We start from the raw sequence: 19,090 nt of genomic DNA on the forward strand, positions 1-19,090 counted from the left end.
GTATGGATTATAATTAGTTAGTTATTTCATTTCAATGAGACAAAATATTTTTGTTTTGGTTGTACTGTTTACAGGTTTGAAAATTTATTAATTTAATTTTTTTTTTAATTTTTATAATTTTGTGACGGAAATTTATGGATATTCCATCGCAAATCTGCTGATTATTGTGACGGTATTCACATTCCATAGCAAAGTTTGCGAGGTATTTTTCATTATTCCATCGCAAATTTGGGACGATTTTTGTATTAGACTATGGACTGAATTTTTTACGACGGCATTACATCCAGATTTGGGATGGGATTTTTAAAAATTCCATTGCAAATTTGTGACGGTGTTGTACTATATTTCCATCGCAAACTTTGCGATGGGTTCTTTCCCATTTACTTTGTGACGGATAATTTGCGATGGAAATTCCGTTGCATTGTGTGACGGTGTTGTCAGTATTCATGTCTGCATTTTGCGATGGAAAATAAGTATTTTGGGACGGGTTTATTCGGTCGCAATTTGTGACGAAATCCATAACAAGAAAATTGTGTCGCAAAATTTGTTTGCGAGGAGGTTTTTCACGACGGCTTTTTTCAGTCGCAAATTCCGTCACAAAAGGTGTTTGTGACCGAAATTGCCAGTTTTGTGACGGAAAATGCCCATTGCAAAAAGGCAATTTTCTAGAAGTGATACTAGATGACATTATCTTATATAATATATTATTTTATACAATACCATGCCAAACGCTGGATAGTATTAAAATTTAATCAGGTCTTATACAATCAGGCCTTATACTATCAAATCTTATACTATACTATGCACCAAACATGCCCTCAGTTGATAACTGAGCTCCCAAGGGTTTGTTTAAGTTAGGAGTTCAAACCCTACCTCAAAACAAAAGTTAGGGGTTCAAACCCTACCTCAAACAAATTCTTGAAAATTGTTTGGGGGTGGACGTGCCTCTCTCTCCCTGGATAAGGATACCTCCGGGTTATAGTAAAAAAAAAATTTAATTTTCCTAGACAAACGTTCGAATCCAAGCAATAAAAGGAAATTAAAAAGTAATTACTTAACTACTTGGCCAACCTCTTAAATTGGCATTTATTACTCAGGCAAAAGATAAACTGATATCAATATAAGTATAAAAAAATATATTATATTCATCATTCCCCGTTAATTTCATAAAGTACAAGTGTAATCGATCGCTAATAATATATATAAGAAATTTTAAACTTACGAGAATCTCCTATTAATTGCTTTTGCTTTATGTTCTGTAGTAATAAATTATTTGTTTCTATTCTTTGGATGAAATTAATATTGTGTCATGAAACTTAGGTGGCTAGAGGTATAAATATTAATTATTAATTAGATTATTATATATGTGGCTGTGATTAAAAAAACAATCATGTGACTTCGAGGAAGATAGAAGAGAGAAATTAGAGGCGTCACGGTAAAGAGAGAGAAAGTGACACACATATGAGCATCGGGAAAAAGAAAGAGAAGAGATACAAAATAAATTAATAATAGGTTGAAGGGGGGAAAAGTGAAAACAATAGAGGAAGGAGAATAATGAGTTGAATACAATGATAATAATAGATCATGAAATGAGAAAAAAATAATTAAAATGGGATAGATTCATTAATTGTAGGGCCGAAAAAAACTAATTAATAAAGGGTTCGTTTTTTCTGCAGTCACTGCAGATAAATTATCTGCAGTAAATCTAATACGATGTCGTTTTGGGACGAAAATCATGATATTTTTATAATTTTAATTTATTTCAGAATTATAATGGTCTTTATATTTATAATTTTTTAAGATGTAGAATAAATACAGATAACTTATCTGCAGTAACTGCAGAAATATTTTTCTCATTAATAAATGGATTTCATTAAACTTAATCAAATAATTTTTTTTAAATATTCTTAAATGTCTTTATTTTTAAAATAAAAATAGGATACGTTAATAAGTCAACATAAAAATTTAAATTACACTGATCTCCTTGTTCAATTGACACAAGGTAAAATTTTCAGATTTACGTGTTATTTTAATGTGAAAAGTTTGACTTTCCGTTGTGTTAACTTTTTATCTTTTTCTATTGAAGTATTTTATACCTCTTATTTAATAAAACAAATTAAATTTATCCCCTCCTCCTTCATGAGTTTTGCTTAAAATTAGAAGTTTAATCTTGTCCTCTTTCTCCGCTTTTTCAGCGTGGAAACCCCACGCCATCTTCCTGCCTATCATATTGTAATTAAAGGTCAGAAGATGTAAAGTCTGATATTGAACACAAATCTTTTGTTTTCTAAGGAGTGGGTTACATTTATGCTTCACGTTAATTATAAAAATATATATGGTTTCTTTTATATAGACATGAACTAGCTAGCTACCCGTTCACCCCATTGGATTCAACTTAATTTAAGGCTAAGAGATTCACTGTCATTAAAAAAAAAATTGTTTAATGATCCTATATATGTTGCTTTAAGACGGAACAGTTTAGCCCTAGGAAGCACCGACACTTCAAAAACTCTAACGTGTCGTGTTCGACACTTTCTGACACTCTGACACTTCCCGACACTCCAACACGCGTTATTTAAATTCAAAAAAAGTTCAAAGATTGTGTTGCGTTGAGTTATTAGTTCCAACTATTAGATTCGTTGGATTACAATTACCATTTAATATAAATATTTAGGATATCTTATGTTTCTTTGTAAAATTGATCAATATTTTAAGTTTAATTTCATTTTTTTGTTAAATTATTGAATATTAAATATAATATACACTACATAAATTAAAAATATTATTTGATATCAAAACGTGTCATAACGTGTCGAAATCTAATATTTTTTAGAATTTACGTATCGGAGTTTCGTGTCGTATCGTGTCACGTGTCCCGTGTCGATATCGGTGTTACATAGCTGAAGCCAATATGGCTAACAAAAACAAGGGTCAATATAGAATACGTTTGTATGTATGTCACCCCAAAATATAATTAATCATCCCATGTTTCTTCCGGATTTTCTTACTTAAGGGATGTTTGGTAGGAAAATTTTATTTTGTTGCCTAGGAAAGTGGGGATAGGATTCATAGGAGACCATGTTTGGTAGGGGTTTGGAAAAAATTTGCTTAGAAAACATATTTGCATGAGAATGTGATTTGTGTGTAAAATTGAAGGCAAAATATCACCTGAGAATATCACCCAGATTTGTAGAGAGTGGTATTCTGATTTTGCCGGCAAACCAAAAATTTGGGTGCGAAATCTTGGACAAAATTATCCCTCAATTTGGGTGCGAAAATATGGACAAAAATATTCCTCAAGGGTTACTTTTGAAATTTCAACCAATTTTTCCATATTTTAATATGAGCTATCAAAATAATTAGAGCCATATTTTAATTTTGAAATAAGAGACTTTGCACTAGGTATATTGTCATGTGGATCAGGGAGCTCATGGCTGAAGACTACTACCAGTGAACTAAGGCTTAACCCAAAAAATACTTAACCCACCTCTAGCCAAACATTCAGCTAGCTCGAGCCCAACCCGGCTCTAATACCAGAGTTAGGTGGATCCAGGGGAAACCCATGATTAGGGATTATAATCAATGAACTAAGGCTACACCACCATATCAAGTAGATCTGACACCACATCGTAACTCAAAATCTTAAGGCATTGGGTTCATGAATTTTTCTACTTGTATAAATTTCTCTTAATTCATTATTAACCAATACGATACTCGTTACACTTTAATATCTCAACACATATAAAGCCAACGGCTTATCTGTCTGTATTTTTTGAAAGAAGAAACAATGTTTTCAATAAAGTTATATACTAATATATTTATTGGAGAAAGTTACTCTTTCTGCAGCAATCTTAAACCATATACAGGCGTGGACAAAAAATACCCCATTATGCCAAAATAAACTTTATATGAGTGTCTTCGTGGGACTCATATTCACGTCTATAAACATAACACGTGGATGTGGGATAACAGAAGTGTCTGGACTCTGGGATCAAATCAATATACATTGAAGAAAGCCATACCCAAGCAGGGACAACTTCTACTAGGAACAAACAGCAAATTATTGATGATACCCCACGGCAAAGCTTATTAGCACTTTTAATTGTGCATTACTGAGGTGTACAAGCGACAAAGGGAATGTTTCAGAATTTTCAAAACGAAAAGAATATTAATCTTAACTTTTTTGAAAATTCATATTGATGAATGTTGAGCTCTTTGTTTTTTCCCCAACTTAAATACATTTTCTGCTTAATTACATGTATTTGTCCAAGTTGATGAGGTTTCTAATTCATTCAAGCAAAAAAAAAAAAAAAAAAAACATGATGAAAACTCAAGTGAAATATCACTATTCAGGTCCTCATTATAATCTATATTAGAAATCAATCTTGACGCTTCTGCATCTAATACAAATTATCCTTACATTGGTATCTTGTGCCGAATGCAAATGATGATAATTTCATCGATCTATATACGAAAGCATGAATCCTAGCTTAAATTCATTTAATAAAGGGTTAGGATATAAAGTTCATACGAATTTCTTCACTAAATACAAACAAATTGCGGAGATCTACAAGAAGAAACTCGTTTACCCCAGATTTCAGTTCAGAGAGAAGAATGCAGCATTTGGGATTAAAAAATAATTACTGAGGAGATTTGCCCTATTCACTGTGCATTTACAGAAGCATAATTCCAGATGCAGAAGTTTGTGTTCACAAACCCTAACAGTGATTTCATTTTCTTCCTAGCTAGATCGAAAAAAGGGTAAGGGTGAAAGAAGAAGCTAACCGTCAAGCACTATCATTCCAATAGTTATTGAATGTGCAAGCTTGGAAACACAGAACTTCCATCACATAAGATGATTCTCCCCTCAAAGCACCAACTTCATCATATCTTGCAAGTCTAATCATTTGATCCCATCATATATTTAAACTAATTAAAGCCATGAAGTGCATCTATTAAAATATAACATAAAATAATAGGGAAACCAAATAAAAATGCAACCAAGAGATTTATAAAAGGAGAGGGGGTGGAAAAAAAAAGACCAGTCAGTGGAAAAAACTATTAAATTATCCATAAATATAATAAAAGATCATATTTTTTTATTCAAAACACAGAAGCAGCTAGAAGAGAAAAGAAAGTTCATAATCCATATACATGATAAAATAAGCATGCTTAGCTAGCTTCCTCTCTCACAGTTCTTCACAACTATATAATTTGTACTCTTTTAACTCTTCCAAATATTCCTATCCTTCAAAATACAACACAAGATATGAGCAGATTTGACTTCAATTAGATCTCTACCTTTCACCCTCTCATCTTTCTGGGCACATCCAAATGATTACATTCAATAAGGTGGCCTTCCATGAGCCCAAGCAAAAGCTTCATGCCCCATCTGCCCTCCATTGGGCAACAGATTTGGAGGAAGATTATACAAAGGCAGAGATGATGGATCTGTAAGTCCACCCTGAAACTGACTCCCACTGCTTCCAATCCCCGGCTGCTGCGGAGGCGGCGATCCGCTGGCGGCTCCTCCTTGCGCCGCGGCAGCCGCGGCAGAGCTAGGCCCCTCATCATCATCATCAAGTGGAAGTCTCTCATAAGTTGCATTAGCAAAAGTTGCAGCAATAACCATAACAGGTCCAGCTGCAACTAGAGACCCAACAACACTTCCTCCAACAACTTGACCCTGTCCTCCAGCAAGATACACTGTAAGACCAGTAGAGCCAGGAGGGGCAGGACCTGGTAGGAATGCCCCAGTTAAGGATAGAATCTCGAACCTTCCATGAAGTGCCACAACAGCACCAGGAGCAGCAGGTTGTCGAAGGGTAACATTAGCCACAGAGCCACTTCCACTGAGGACACAAACACCACGCTGACGCCTCCTTGCAAATTGGGCAACACTTTCAGCAACATCAGCTCCTCCAGCTATCTCCATGACATGACTCCTCAAGGCATGTGGACTATCCCTTGTAACAAAGATGGGTGGTTTTGGCTTGTTTTTGGATCCAGGTGGTCTTCCTCTTGGTCTTCGGCTTCCAACCTCAATTGCACCCTCTTTTGGTTCATCTCCGTTATCTCTGTTTTCTTCATCTTCATCTTCATCTCTATTGTTGTTACCACTGCTTAATTCGTTGATTACTAGGTCTGTGTGGCGTTTGTTCAGGCCAGGTGAATGGGTTCCTGGGTCAACCCCAGTTAACCCACCCTGACCAGTCCACCAAGGGTTAGCCAGAGTTGTTGCTGCTGCAGAGATTAATTCAGGTTAAGGTAAAGAAAAATAAAAGTTCAAAAGAAAGAAGATGATGATGATGATTACATAGAAAGCAATTAAGCTCGATCAATTGCCTTTAATTAACAGAAAACACTAATTGACCTGTGAGCTACCTTCTTGCAAAGGCTATAGCAGATTGGTTTTTTGGTTTTGGTTTTGTCTTCTTAGTTTTGTTTCACTTGTTGTAGTCCTAACTCTAAGAAAGGGGTAAAAAGAAAAGAAAAGAAAAGAAAAAGTCAAACTCACCTAGCTCATAAGAAACAAAGGGTTAGCTCTCTCTATCTAAGACCAAACATTTGATGCTCATCATTTTCATGGATGAGAGGCCAGAGAGATAGAGAGAGAGAGGGTGCTTAGAAGAGAGAATTAGATTCAATTCCTCAAAGGGAATCAAGTACAAAAGGTTATGAAAGAGTTTGATCAGAATAGCTAGCGCTGTTTGAGAGGTGCAACGATGGATGCGAGATCAGACGATCAGCAAGTGTTCTCCTTTTCATTTGTTTATTTTTTTTTGTTAATTCTTTTGGCTATATAAGAAGAAGTGATCTCAGTGGACGCAAGATGGAACAGATGCGAAACCTTTCACAGAATCAAGCACAAAGAGTAAATACGAGGGTAGAAACAGGGAAAAGAGAGAGAGAGAGAGAGAGAAAGAAGAATTAACAAAACCAAAAAGGGAGACACTATGTACCAATAAGATATAGAAACAGAAGAACACAAAAACTCTTTGACAAGAACAAAGGAGAAGAAACGTTTTTGAATTGTTCTCTTTCTTGGTGTGAACTGTGTTGTGATTTGGGGAGCTAAAATATTTTCTCTCAAACTTTGCTATTTTTTATTTTTGTATTTTATCAATCTTAATTTGCTTATTGCTTCTGTTATTATAATAAGCACTGCTTTTGGAGGGTCTTGGAAATTAGGGTTTTGTGGGGTCGCGTGCTCGTAGCCAGGTGGGGTGCACGTCGTTTTCTCGGGCCCCGATATATACCAACGTTACCATTAGAGAGAGTAAGAGGCAGGTAACCAAAGAAGAAGAAGGAGAAGCAGCCATATTGGTGAGCCTTGTAACACCATTTCAGCACTATATCCATCCCAAACAATGTTACTGGTTCGTTGTTGTCCCTTTTTTGTTTTGGTTAGTTCTTTTTTTACTTCCATCTCCACTCTCATTCTCATTCTTCTATCTCATTAAAAAATAAAATATAAAAAATAATAAAATTCTTCCACATGCAGATAGATTTTGGTATCTTTTAATTTCGTTCTTGTGAGGCTATGTAAACCGTAACATTTGCTGCCTTTTTTTTTAGTGAAAAGTTCACTGTGGTTTTTTTCCAATCACATATGTCTCTGTGCTTTGTAAAATATAAAAAACCACAGGGACATATGTGATAAAAAACATATCCTTTTGCAAATCATAAGGGCATATGTGATAGAAAAAAACCACAGAGATATAAGTGATTCTGAAGCAAATCACAGGGGCATTGGTGAACTTTTTCCTTTTTTTTAATATACGCCTCTTTGCAAGGAAATGATGCAATTGTAATGTCTTTTGACCTTGGATTTTTTTGTGTATTTCTGTTTTGTTTTTCCTAGTAATTTTGGTTGGCTATTGCTCTCAGCAAGGATTTTTCTTAATTATATATATATATATATATATATATATATATATATTGGAGTTAACTCAATCCTAATTACGTGTTTGAGGCGAGTTGGCTCTCCGGTATCCCCATAAGCTTTAACTCATTGAGCCAGCTATGAGACTAATTCAGAATGAGGGCGGGTCAGGGATGAAGATATTTAAACCCCTCCCAGAGATGGCATGTAGAGATCGAACTGATGCCCTTTCCTTTTCACTTACTCAGTTTTTTTGCTACCAACTGAGCTACTACCATTTGGTTCTTAACTTGTATATTCATTGGCCTGAAAGAGGGGGTTAGTTAGTTAATTAGGGAATTTCTTCTAGAATATTATGAGGGGATAAAATAAAAAGGAGGGAAATGTGTGAAGTGAAGGATCGAGGTGCGAATTAAGTGAATATTTGAGAGAATTGAGGATCTCGTGGAACCTATGTGTGTTGGATCTAAGGGTGAGCTAGAGGTCTTTTGGTTTATTTTTCTGCATTTAGTGTTTGTAAGGAGCTTGTCTCTTTTATTTTACTTTAATATAATATTTCAGTTCCATTAATTTGGTATTAGAGCACTTTCGATCTTGGGGGTGCTTCTGGTCCAAACCCTTGAGAGAATGAAAGCCATGGGAGGAATAGCAATTCAGAGCCAAAGGAAATATTGATAAAAATGGTGAAAAACATGGATGAAGCATTAGATAAGATGAAGACGCGTATCATTAAAAAAATATAAGAAGAAAGAATGAAAATGCAGCAGCTGCAGCGGAAGGAAAAAAAGAAGAAGAAATCGAAACAGAGAAAGAAGAAAAGGCTAAAGCCAACGCAATAGAAGAGAAAGAAAAAGAAAAATAAAAAGAAGATAAAGCAAAACGTGAGAAAAAAGAAGAAGAAAAAAGCAGAACCAGGAAGCGGCTGCAAGAGAAGAGGAGGCGAAGCGGAAGAATGATGTTGTAAACGTGTTGTGGGAGGGGGCGTGAGGGGGGGACCCAAGCGACGACTACAGGGATATTATTGATGGCAGCAAATGGTGGAGAAAGTCGCGGCTCGCGTTTTAGGGAATCGACACATGAAAAATTCAAAGATGAAGATGAAGAAGACAAAGATGGGTCTCATGTTTTGTTTGATGCGGAGGAGCATCTGCCTCTCAAAATTTTGGAGCAGACAATGGTGGAAGCACAACATGATGAGGAGAGAAAGGTTGTTAACAGTAGGATCAAAGCCCCAAACCGGCGAGATAGAAATGAGTCTATTGTTGGGAAAGGGCATTATACATGTCTAGCACTTCCAAACAGGGTTGTTTATGGGATAAATACAGAAACCAAGCCCAATGTTTGTAACATTGAAGCACAAAAAGAGCCAATTGGTTTGGGTCCAACTCATCCAACGCGAACTGGTATCCAAACTAGTGAGGTTGGGTCTTTAGGAACCCAACGAAGCAATACTGCAATAATGAGCCAAGGAAGTGGACATGTGAGGCTGGCCAACAAAAAACCTAACGCTGCTGGAGTAAGGGGAGGATCGAGGCTTCGATATATGTTGCGGGAGGAGTTTAATGACAAGAGACATAGAAATTTATGCTTCAAGAGCAATGCTCATTTTTCACAAGACCAAATCTGCCAAAACTAGCCCCTCCACATCATCTTGGTGGGTACCGACGAACTTGAGCTTGAAGGGGAATAGTAGTTCTACGATGGTAAAGGCATGGAGGTTCATGGAAAGAAAATGGAATTAAAGCTGGCAACATGGTCGAGATGATTCGGGTTATAGGTCCCCAGTGGAAGTTCTCTCATAGTTCCTATCCTTTTTCTTCACCTTGAGAACAAGAGGTGAATTTTGGAGGGGGAGTATTGATGGACACGAAAGTGGGGTTAGTTAGTCAATTTGGGAATTTCTTCTAGAATATTCTTAGGGGATAGGATAAAAAGGAAGGAAATGTAAGAAGTGAAGGAAGTATAAATTAAGTGAATATTTGAGGAAATTAGGATCTCTTGGAACCTAGGTGCGTAGGGTAAGCTAGGGTCTTTTGGTTTATTTTTCTGCAATTAATATTTGTAAGGAGATTGTTTCCATTATTTTACTTTAATATAATCTTCTGGTTGTCATATATGATGCATGTATGATTTAAATTTGATTTAATTACAAAATAATTAATCAAGATATAAAGCAATGAAATTAACAATTTGATGGTTCACTTTGCTCTCCAGTAGTGGAAGAGCAGCTTGAGAGTCTCGCTTAGTGACTCGGATTCGAGCATGGTTACAAAAGAATTGAGAAGTTCACCTGGTTCATGTTTTTAGAGAAAGAAATAGTTGTGCAGATTGGCTTTCTAAATATCCTTTAGACTATCCTGTTGAGAATAATTTGTGTTTTTTCAAACCTCTCCCTGGTATTTGGCCTTTGTATTGGGCTGATTTGTCTTTGTCTTGTAATTTCAGAATGATTTTATTGAATTGATCTCTTTGCGGTGTTGTTGTTAACTCCCTTGGATTACCAAAAAAAAAAAAAGAATTTGATGGTCATCTCACCCCGAGGAGATCCTTATACGCCCAACATGAACCTTGCCATACCTTCAACTTGCCTATGCCTCAGCATATGCATTTACCTTAGCGTTCCTTCCCTCCGTATAGAATATGATATTGTTTTGCACAAGTAGCTGTCTTGATTTGGTTTAGAATCTTCCAAGATACATGTCTCCTTCTAGCATGAAAACTCGACCTAAGTATATTCTATTTCATTTAGGCACTCGGCAATATCTCAATATGTAAATCCAACTATATCTCTAGGACACCACACAAAAATATTAATGGGCAAAGCCAGTTTAATGACTCCGACTACTTTAAATTAATACAGGGGTCAAATTGTTTTAAACGCAGAGTAAATAACAGTGGCAGAGTTAGAGAGTGGCCACGAGCTAGGGGCAATCGCCTCTATCAAACTCATTAGATATTTGTGTGATACTACATTCAGACATAAAAGAAAGGTAAAATAATCTAAACTCTCTTATTTCATCCTTATTATTCTTCATGTATGAGGAAAATTTGAAAAAAAATTCGAATTTGACTATGTATCGATCTACTACTTTATTGTCCCGCGTAATAAGTTTAAATTCCTTCCCCCCCCCTCTCACAAAATTTACTGGCTCCGCTGTTCTAAATAAGTTAACACCATAAAAAAATTAAGGACCATTTTTGATTGGTGTCAAACTTGTTTTAACCCTATCTTTTCAACTTGTATGATAATTAGTCTCTCGTACTTGCTTCAAAACCTTCGAGCTGCTTCTTTAAATTTCTTTTATGTTACAATTGAAGAAAGTTGTTTTAACATTGATCCAATAATGAAGCTCTAAATTAAAATGAACCGCGATACTATAATAATTCTAAATGAATCGTTTAAAGAAATAAGAGAAAATGTCTTTGTCAAATCAATAGCTTTTATTGAGTAAAATCCTTAGTCACCAATCCAGGGATGAAACACTCAATTCTTACTTTGAATCCATTTTTACCTTCTGTGAATAACCAATTCAACCTAAAAGCTTAAGAGGTGAGGAACTCTTTAATTGTTTATATTATACTCTAACATGCCCTCTCACACGAGAGTCCATTGGGCTTGAAGGTAGATTATGCACAGGTCCACCTACTTGTGCTAAGAAAATTCCACAAGAGAAAGTGGGGGACGGTAAGAATCGGACACAAGGCTCTGATACCATATAAAGAACCAATTCAACCCAAAAGCTTAAGCTGTTAGATGAGGATCTCTTTAATTGTTTATATTATACTCTAACACCTTGTGCACCCATTTACACAGCTAAAAGCTTTTGAGTTCTAAAAAAAGTTCAATAATAATATACTACTTTTACGAATTTAAGTATAGAAAATAGGCTGTGTAACAAAAATGAATAATTATCTGGAATCATTGGTTATTCATTTTATAAAAATGAATAAATAATTTGTGGTAAACTGCTGGAAATATACCATAGGAAATTTGTGATTGGCTGGTTGAAAAGTAAAACTTCATCATGTATTCAATTAACAAAAGGAATGATTAATACCATATGGCAATGAAATGGTAGTGGCTGGTCGAATGTGTAGAAACGCTGCATTAGAGGGAAGAAACATTATTTCCTAACTTCCCTTCTAAAAGACCACTACTGCAAAGGAACATATTATTTATAATTAAATGCTTCTCTTTTTCTTTTATTTTTTATCATTTTAATTTCTTAACTAGTATGCACTCATTAGTAAATTCATAAGCTGAAACAAAAACAAAAAATACTATATGAGTTAAACGTGAAATTTATTTAATATTTTCTTTCTTGAATAACTAAGAGAATTATTATGAAAATTGATTGGGGGGATGAATTATTAATTTTTGTAAGCCCTGTTATTGTGGCAAAGTGAATGGCCTCTTCTACCCACCTGTTTGATGCCAATTTATGACGCCTACTTTCCTCGCTGGATGTAGTGATTGATTCAATTAGTTTGCCATCTGAAACACCCGATCTTAATGTTTCTGATTTTATGTGTCCCTATACTACGACAAAAGCTAAAAGAGGCCCAAAAAAGAAAATGATTTATGCTGTCATTTTTGGATCAAATAACACAAAATAACTCTACACATGAAATATGAATACATCCCAAAATAGTGAAAGTACAAGTATCTTACGAATATTTTAAGAGACTGATTTTGATATTTACTACAAAAATATTTTACATGGTGTGTTAAATTTCTTTCACATTTCGACAAGAAGAAAATATCTTACAACCAAATATTCAACTATACCATTTTTTTGCTAAAATATCCTCATATTTTTTTTTATTTTATATTTTAATTTTGATTCATTATAATTTATTATTCAATCATAGATAGTCATATTGTTTTTAAAAAAATTGACTTTGATAACAATTTTTTAAAAATTCAAACGTTTTCAATGATAAAGTAACATAATTGAATGATAATATTAAAATCAGAATTTATTCTTCTAATTTTTTTCCAAATAATAATAGACACACTCGTACACACATCAATTCATCTTTTCACAATTTTTATCCATTTTTTTTCTTATTTCTTCAATGGTTCATCCATTATCCAATTAATTGAGCTAGGTTAAATTCATATTGAGCAATTTTTATCACCTGATTACCGTTAAACCTATATTATATTAAAATTATATCGAATAAATAGACATCGATATATAAGTACTGTATAATTAATATTTTTTAAGTCATTAGAATTGGTGTCATGATAAGAGATTTGTGTAATTTGTATTAGGTTATGTGTTCAATTCTCACTTTTATCTAAATTTTTTTTTTCTTAATGAATGCGTCAATGCATGAATATGAATAAAAGAGTTACTTGGGAGAAAAAAATAAAAAGCAACTACACAAAGCTCACAAACAAATTTATTTAATTTTTTTTTTTTAAAAAAAAAACTTTTGTGTTCTTCAATAGTTCAACCTAAACAAATGGCCATGTAAATTTGTGGGGGTCCTGTTGAGGCAAAATCATGCAGAACTTAATGAAAAATCAGAATGGTCATAAATGAAGGTCACATGACAGAATGGTGAATCAGCTGCGCTATGCTTCTTCAAGTTAACGCTGTCCTGTGATTTTCCAAAGTGGGTACTCAAGTTTGAATACTGCACTGGCACCCTCATAACTCCCTATTTCATCAATATGGAAATCTCATAGTGACCTCTCCTGCATTACAGCCAGCCCTGTCTAGCACCATTATAGAAATAAGATTTCAGCGGTGTGTGGAGCCCCAACAGATTTAATACCCCAATTTTATTTTTATAACAAAATATAAATTTTTAATATTATTTATGCTCTTATTCTAACCTGAGAGTTAATTTTGAAGATAATAGTATGAAAACCCGTTTGGGATAGAGTAAGTAGACAAGCCCTTAAAAATAAATGTCCATTTTGATATCTCTAATATTTTTCGGTGACAGTATCTTTTTTCTGGAATAAGCGAAAATTTAACAATTTAGTATAATTACTACTATTATATCTCTTTAAGAATGTGAAATGCAATTGCTAATCCAGTTTTCAGAGAGCTTGTGTATAATAATTTGGCCTAGAATGACATCTAAAGACAGCATGAGGGGTTCAAATATACCATATTTCATAAGAAAATAGAAGAAAAAAAAATTAAAGATGCTTTAAACCCAACATTAGTGATTTAAGGGCAAATGAGCTTGTAGCACAATTGACATCGGCCCAAGTATTTGAAGCTTAAGTCAGATGTTATGTTTGAGACTTGATCCTCCAAGCCCCCCTTCATTAGACTAATAGTAGACAGACAGAACATGTACAATGCATCCATTCTGAAGTACAACTTTTCCAAAGTTAAACCCCTTCATTCTAAGCAGAAGTTTAACAATTCAAAATTTTCACACGCATCAAGAATATGCCCTTTAATGAAGAGGGACTCACTTTCTGAATTAGCACCATGAACCACCTAAACAGGTCAATGGGAGCCTGATCAGGCAACAAGAAACTTAGACTTTATGATTTGATCAAAAATTCATAATATAGAACTACTGAATAGAAGTTAATGCACACATAAACAGCAACTAAAGGAAAAAGGTATCAATACTAGTTTCTATGCTATTCATGATAATAGTTCTAAGCAAGCATACTCTAAGAAACAAGCAAGCTGTACAAAAACATATTTATGTAAGTTCAGCATTGAATTTTTTGCCCATTTTATAAATATGACTGCTTATATACTTTATAAGTCAAATTGCAAAAAAAGACAACTATACTTTTCAAGTCTTCAACAATATTAGTCCTCAATGTACAGAGTTCAGAATTCCATGTTGTGTCAAAATGATGCCTTTGAATGGAATTACAAATCAAGGAAATGCTCACCATATTGAGGATTTCAATATCTAGAAAGTATTCAATTAATAAAAGAAGCGCCACACTGCAATTGCCATTCCATGCAATCTTCAAAATCAAAACTGCTTACACAACCCAGTAACGCATTTTGTTGTTGTTCATAACGACATATGTAATTCAATCCTATAAGAAGCTCACATATAGCGTCCTCTGTCTTTTCCTTATCAGCAAAGTATAATGTCTGAAGTAGTAGCACATATGTCCTGCTAACAATTTGATGTTGCTCAAAATTCCTCTCGCTTTGCCATCTGATCATATTATGGGCAAGTGGAGCAAGCCACCTAAGTATCCCATCAAGAGTCACCTTCCAGTCGTGGGCAAGAGGGGCATCATAAATGGCCAAGTTCTTGACATAGGTCATAAGTTTGGCCTTAAGAGATAACCTTAAGCTTGTTGGTAGCATCTGATATAGATGATCCCTAGCTTCCTCACCAACTAAATGTGGATAGTTAAGCAGTTTCTCTATGACAATTATGACATTGGCATAGTGCAATGCTAGAGCACAGCCTCCAAGGGTAGAAGGAGGAGCATAAACAGCTAATCTACTCTTAGGACCCAAGGTTGAGCAACTTTGAACACTGGATTTGACTTGTTTTAGATCTCCGGTGAAAGGAATACCATTTTGAGCACAATATAGACCACCAGAATGGCACAAGAGCTCCCTTTTCTTGACATTATTCCCAATCCCAATACTGTGACAGCTTGATAAGTGACTGTATTGGTCCTCATGATCAATAACATAATCATCATCATCATCAAATTTTGAAACTGAACTGCTTAAACTTAGACACTCCATGAAAAGTCTCCCCGGACTTGTTCCACATGGAAAAACAAAATCTTCAAGTTGAAGATATGCTAACTCACCTCTCCTCATATCAATACGAGGCCTACTAATGGTTCCCCTTCTCTCCACAGTGGTTCTCCCAATTGAATCCAAATGACAACCATTTCTATTGCTATGAATGCGTTTCAACTTCTCCGAACTCATCTGAACATTAATCTGGCCAGACACCAACCCACAGTCGTGTTGCATGGGTGATGAACCTCCACCAAGCCCAAGGCTATTCTTCCTCACTGTAGAATCACCAAAGATCACAGAGATCCTGGCGTAAATGGTACAAACTGTCCTGGCCAACAACTCAACAACCTTATCAAAGGTCTGATTCCAAAGCGAAATCTCCTTCAGATGCCTCACATCTTGCTTTTGCCATGTGAGTTTCTGCTCAAACGCCCTCCTACTCTCTTCATGCTGATTATGCTGAAACTTCTTCACTGCTTGCTCCAATTCATTCAAGACCTCCATTTCACTGTACAAATTCCTGGTGGCACTAACATACCTATCCATTTTCTTCACCATTCCTTCCATATGCTTAACTAAGAACCCCAATTCCTTCACATCTATAACCCCACTAACCATGTCCCCATACACATGCTCAAAACCCTGCAAGGCAGGCACAGAGCACTTCTTCCCCAACCTAGAAACCACACTAGCAACACGATTCAACTCCTCAAGCTTCTCTGCCAAAGCCAGCTCGAGAAGATAAGCCTCTTCAGATGAAACCAATTTTTTAACACCCTCTGAGTTCAAGATCTCATTCCTGAGCTTTGCGATCTCAGACTCTGACAAGGACTTGTGAAGGTGAACGGTTTTGGACATTACATTTGCTACCTCAAAAGAAAGAATCCCTATAATTACTTTGCTATCTTGCATTTTGGGATTCTGTTTTCTCTTTGCAGAAGGTTCAAGAAGAAGGGCTTGCTTGAGATTGGCACTTACCTGGTTACCTATCTTTACAATCCAAGCTTCAGCAACCATAGCTACCACTTTCACCAAATCCCCTTCAAATCCGCAGCAGATTCAAAAGGGTTACCAAAAAACCCAAAGGTGTAAGCTTTGGAAAAACCAGAACTCAGCTATGAAAACCCATGAAGGTGAACCACCAGAAAAGGCTTTATGGGAGAAATCACACGATAAGACCCATTGAGCAAGACAAGAAGAAAAGCCCAATAGCTAGTGAAAGCTGCAAACTTTCATACTAAACTACGCATTTTGGGGATGAAATTGTTTTGGGGTGCAACAAGAAAGGAAAGAGATAGTGTAGAAGTCAGAAAATGGTGGCAAGCAACAGTTTGTGGAGGAGTGTGAAAAAGGAGGATGGGTGTTATTGAATATAAACAGCAATGACAACACACACAGTGGAGGGGAAAGAAAGAACTAAAAAAACAAAAGCTGTTACCTGGGATTATGGGGTAGGGGAAAAGGACCAAAGGGAGAGGGTGATTGCGTTGCAGTTTCAGAGTTGTTTTCAAAAAAAGTGGATCAGACTTCAGAATATTGAAAAGTGGACTCAGCACAGACTAAAACCCTTTTGAATTTTTTTTGTTTGCGTCTGCAACTACACCATTAATTGTCAGAACAACCATAATAATACCTTCTTCTTCTTTTTTTACAAAAAAAATAAAATAAAATAAAATGGCAAGAGGATTATAATAATGCATTTAAAAAAATTCACATATTACCTCAATAATCAGTTGAGTTCTGCAGAGGTGAGGAGTTAGCCCCGTCATGTGTTTCAATCTTGTCAAACTTAGAAAGCATTTTTTATGCTCCCCAACATCGTTGATTCTGGTGGTTCCTTTGTGAAAATGGTGAGGATAAAAAGGAAAAGAGGGGAAATAGCAATAAATAAATTATTCTTGAATTTTGAATTCTCTTGGATCTTCAAAAATATTTCCGTCAAACTTGTAGCGAGTTCAGTCTGGCTATTACTCCCGCGAGTTTACTTGAATCATAGCAGAGCAGGTCGTTTATTCCAAAAAAATTTATCTTTCTCATTTTTTATTTTTTTTTTTGGTAAGCTTATCTTTCTCATTTTATATAAATGTTAATGAATATCATGAATAATAATTATTATGTAATATTAAAATTATAAATAATGTAATTATTATTATTATTATTTTAAATTTTAATATTAAATTCATTTAATTAAATACTAATTAATATTGTAACTAATTCTCAAAGGAACTTTTTGAAATCCTTACAAAATTAAAAATATTCGTTTTATTATAGTTAATTATGATTTAATTATTCATTTCATTTTTCATTTAAGAATTAAATATTTTATGGTATTTAGTAATAATTCGATTTTTTGTAATTATTATCATATTTTACTAATACTTGTAACATTCAAATAATTATGTAATATATAGCACTTATTCAATTTAAATGATATTAAATATTTAAACTTTTTCGATAAAAATAAATCAACAATTAAATTATAATCATTTGAAATAAATTTATCTTTTTGAATCTGCAGGAATTCTGAAAGATCACATTAGACAAATAAAAATCAGACTTTTGGATTAATAAGTACTATTCAAGGATTTAAATAATAATTGAAAAAATATTAATATAATTTAAAGTCTTAAACTAAACTTTTATTACATTTAAATATTTATTAACATTAATTTTCTTTTCATAAATAGTCCTTCAAATAATTCATTGTGTCTCTTATTGATGATTAAATATTGTTTATTATTTATTTTATTTTATTTTATTTTATTTTATTTTATTTTATTGTTAGTTGGGTGCAACTCTTTCTGCTTACGAATAATTCCTAAGCACTTGGCTAAGTATTGAATCGAGTATTTAATATTAGGTAAAAAGTTATAATTATTAGTCAATAATTCTTTTTATTTACCTTTACCTGCCCAATACCTTGGCAGTTGGCAGGTTGTTGGCTTTATTAACAATTGTTTCCTTTTATATGTAAGTATTTTCTAATTAATAATGATAACAAAAAATATATATTGGGTTTACAAAGTGTACACATATAATTAAAAATATATATAATAAATTTTTTGAAATAAGTTATTTTTGCATAACAAAACTTGAATTAATAATTCAATAAGGTAAATAAATATTTTAAATTTAATGTTCAAATAGTTAAATATAAGTAGTAAAAAGCTTGAATTATTAAATAGATAAACTAATAAAATTTGTTTTAAGTAACTAAAGTTTTAAATAAACAAAATATTAAATAATTAAAAGTATGAATAAATAAGTATGTGTAAATAACCCCACACCGTACTTTCATCTTAGAAGTTTCTAAAAATTTATTAATTACATTAGTGTATTAGTTGTATGACTTGTATGAATTTTTGTATGACTTGTATGAATTTCAAACGTTGAGCTGTATTTCATTTTTTTAAATTTGGCAACAATAACCCTAAAATTTTCATATAGGACTAGTCTCATTCCCCAAACCCCAGGGAAATGGGAACTGAAAATA

General features: G+C 34.0%; 2 protein-coding genes across 3 annotated transcripts; both read right to left on the bottom strand.

Annotated features, from left to right (window-relative positions):
- Positions 1–5,344: 5,344 nt before the first annotated feature.
- LOC133313635 (AT-hook motif nuclear-localized protein 20-like) lies at positions 5,345–6,253 on the bottom strand (the record flags this gene model as incomplete). The annotated part of the gene is made up of 1 exon (XM_061515032.1): positions 5,345–6,253. A coding segment is annotated over one exon (909 nt), but the record flags the coding sequence as incomplete, so codon positions are not given.
- A 7,290-nt stretch (positions 6,254–13,543) lies between these two features.
- Positions 13,544–16,614, bottom strand: LOC133313625 (uncharacterized). Of its 2 annotated transcripts, XM_061515023.1 has the most exons (4): positions 15,773–16,614; positions 15,498–15,685; positions 14,769–15,398; positions 13,544–13,609 (listed from the first exon to the last, which is right to left on the bottom strand). In XM_061515023.1, the coding sequence occupies exons 1-3, from the start codon at positions 16,612–16,614 to the stop codon at positions 14,800–14,802; spliced, it is 1,629 nt and encodes a 542-aa protein (XP_061371007.1). In that variant the 3' UTR covers positions 13,544–13,609; positions 14,769–14,799. The 2 variants fall into 2 exon arrangements, with proteins under 2 accessions (XP_061371007.1, XP_061371006.1); XM_061515022.1 differs by lacking the exon at positions 13,544–13,609 and having other exon boundaries at positions 14,691–15,398.
- Between the last annotated feature and the right edge of the window lie 2,476 nt (positions 16,615–19,090).

This window comes from Gastrolobium bilobum, unplaced genomic scaffold (assembly GCF_033153095.1).
Source record: "Gastrolobium bilobum isolate Gb01-03AN ecotype WA unplaced genomic scaffold, APGP_CSIRO_Gbil_v1 utg33260, whole genome shotgun sequence".
Lineage (NCBI taxonomy): Eukaryota > Viridiplantae > Streptophyta > Magnoliopsida > Fabales > Fabaceae > Gastrolobium > Gastrolobium bilobum.

Coding starts and splice junctions, on each gene's coding strand:
- LOC133313625 (XM_061515023.1), bottom strand. CDS start 16,614: ATGGTTGCTGAAGCTTGGATTGTAAAGATAGGTAACCAGGTAAGTGCC. Junction 15,686..15,772: donor GTTCAGATGAGTTCGGAGAA/GTTGAAACGCAT, acceptor AACCATTAGTAG/GCCTCGTATTGATATGAGGA. Junction 15,399..15,497: donor ATACAGTCACTTATCAAGCT/GTCACAGTATTG, acceptor CTTTCACCGGAG/ATCTAAAACAAGTCAAATCC.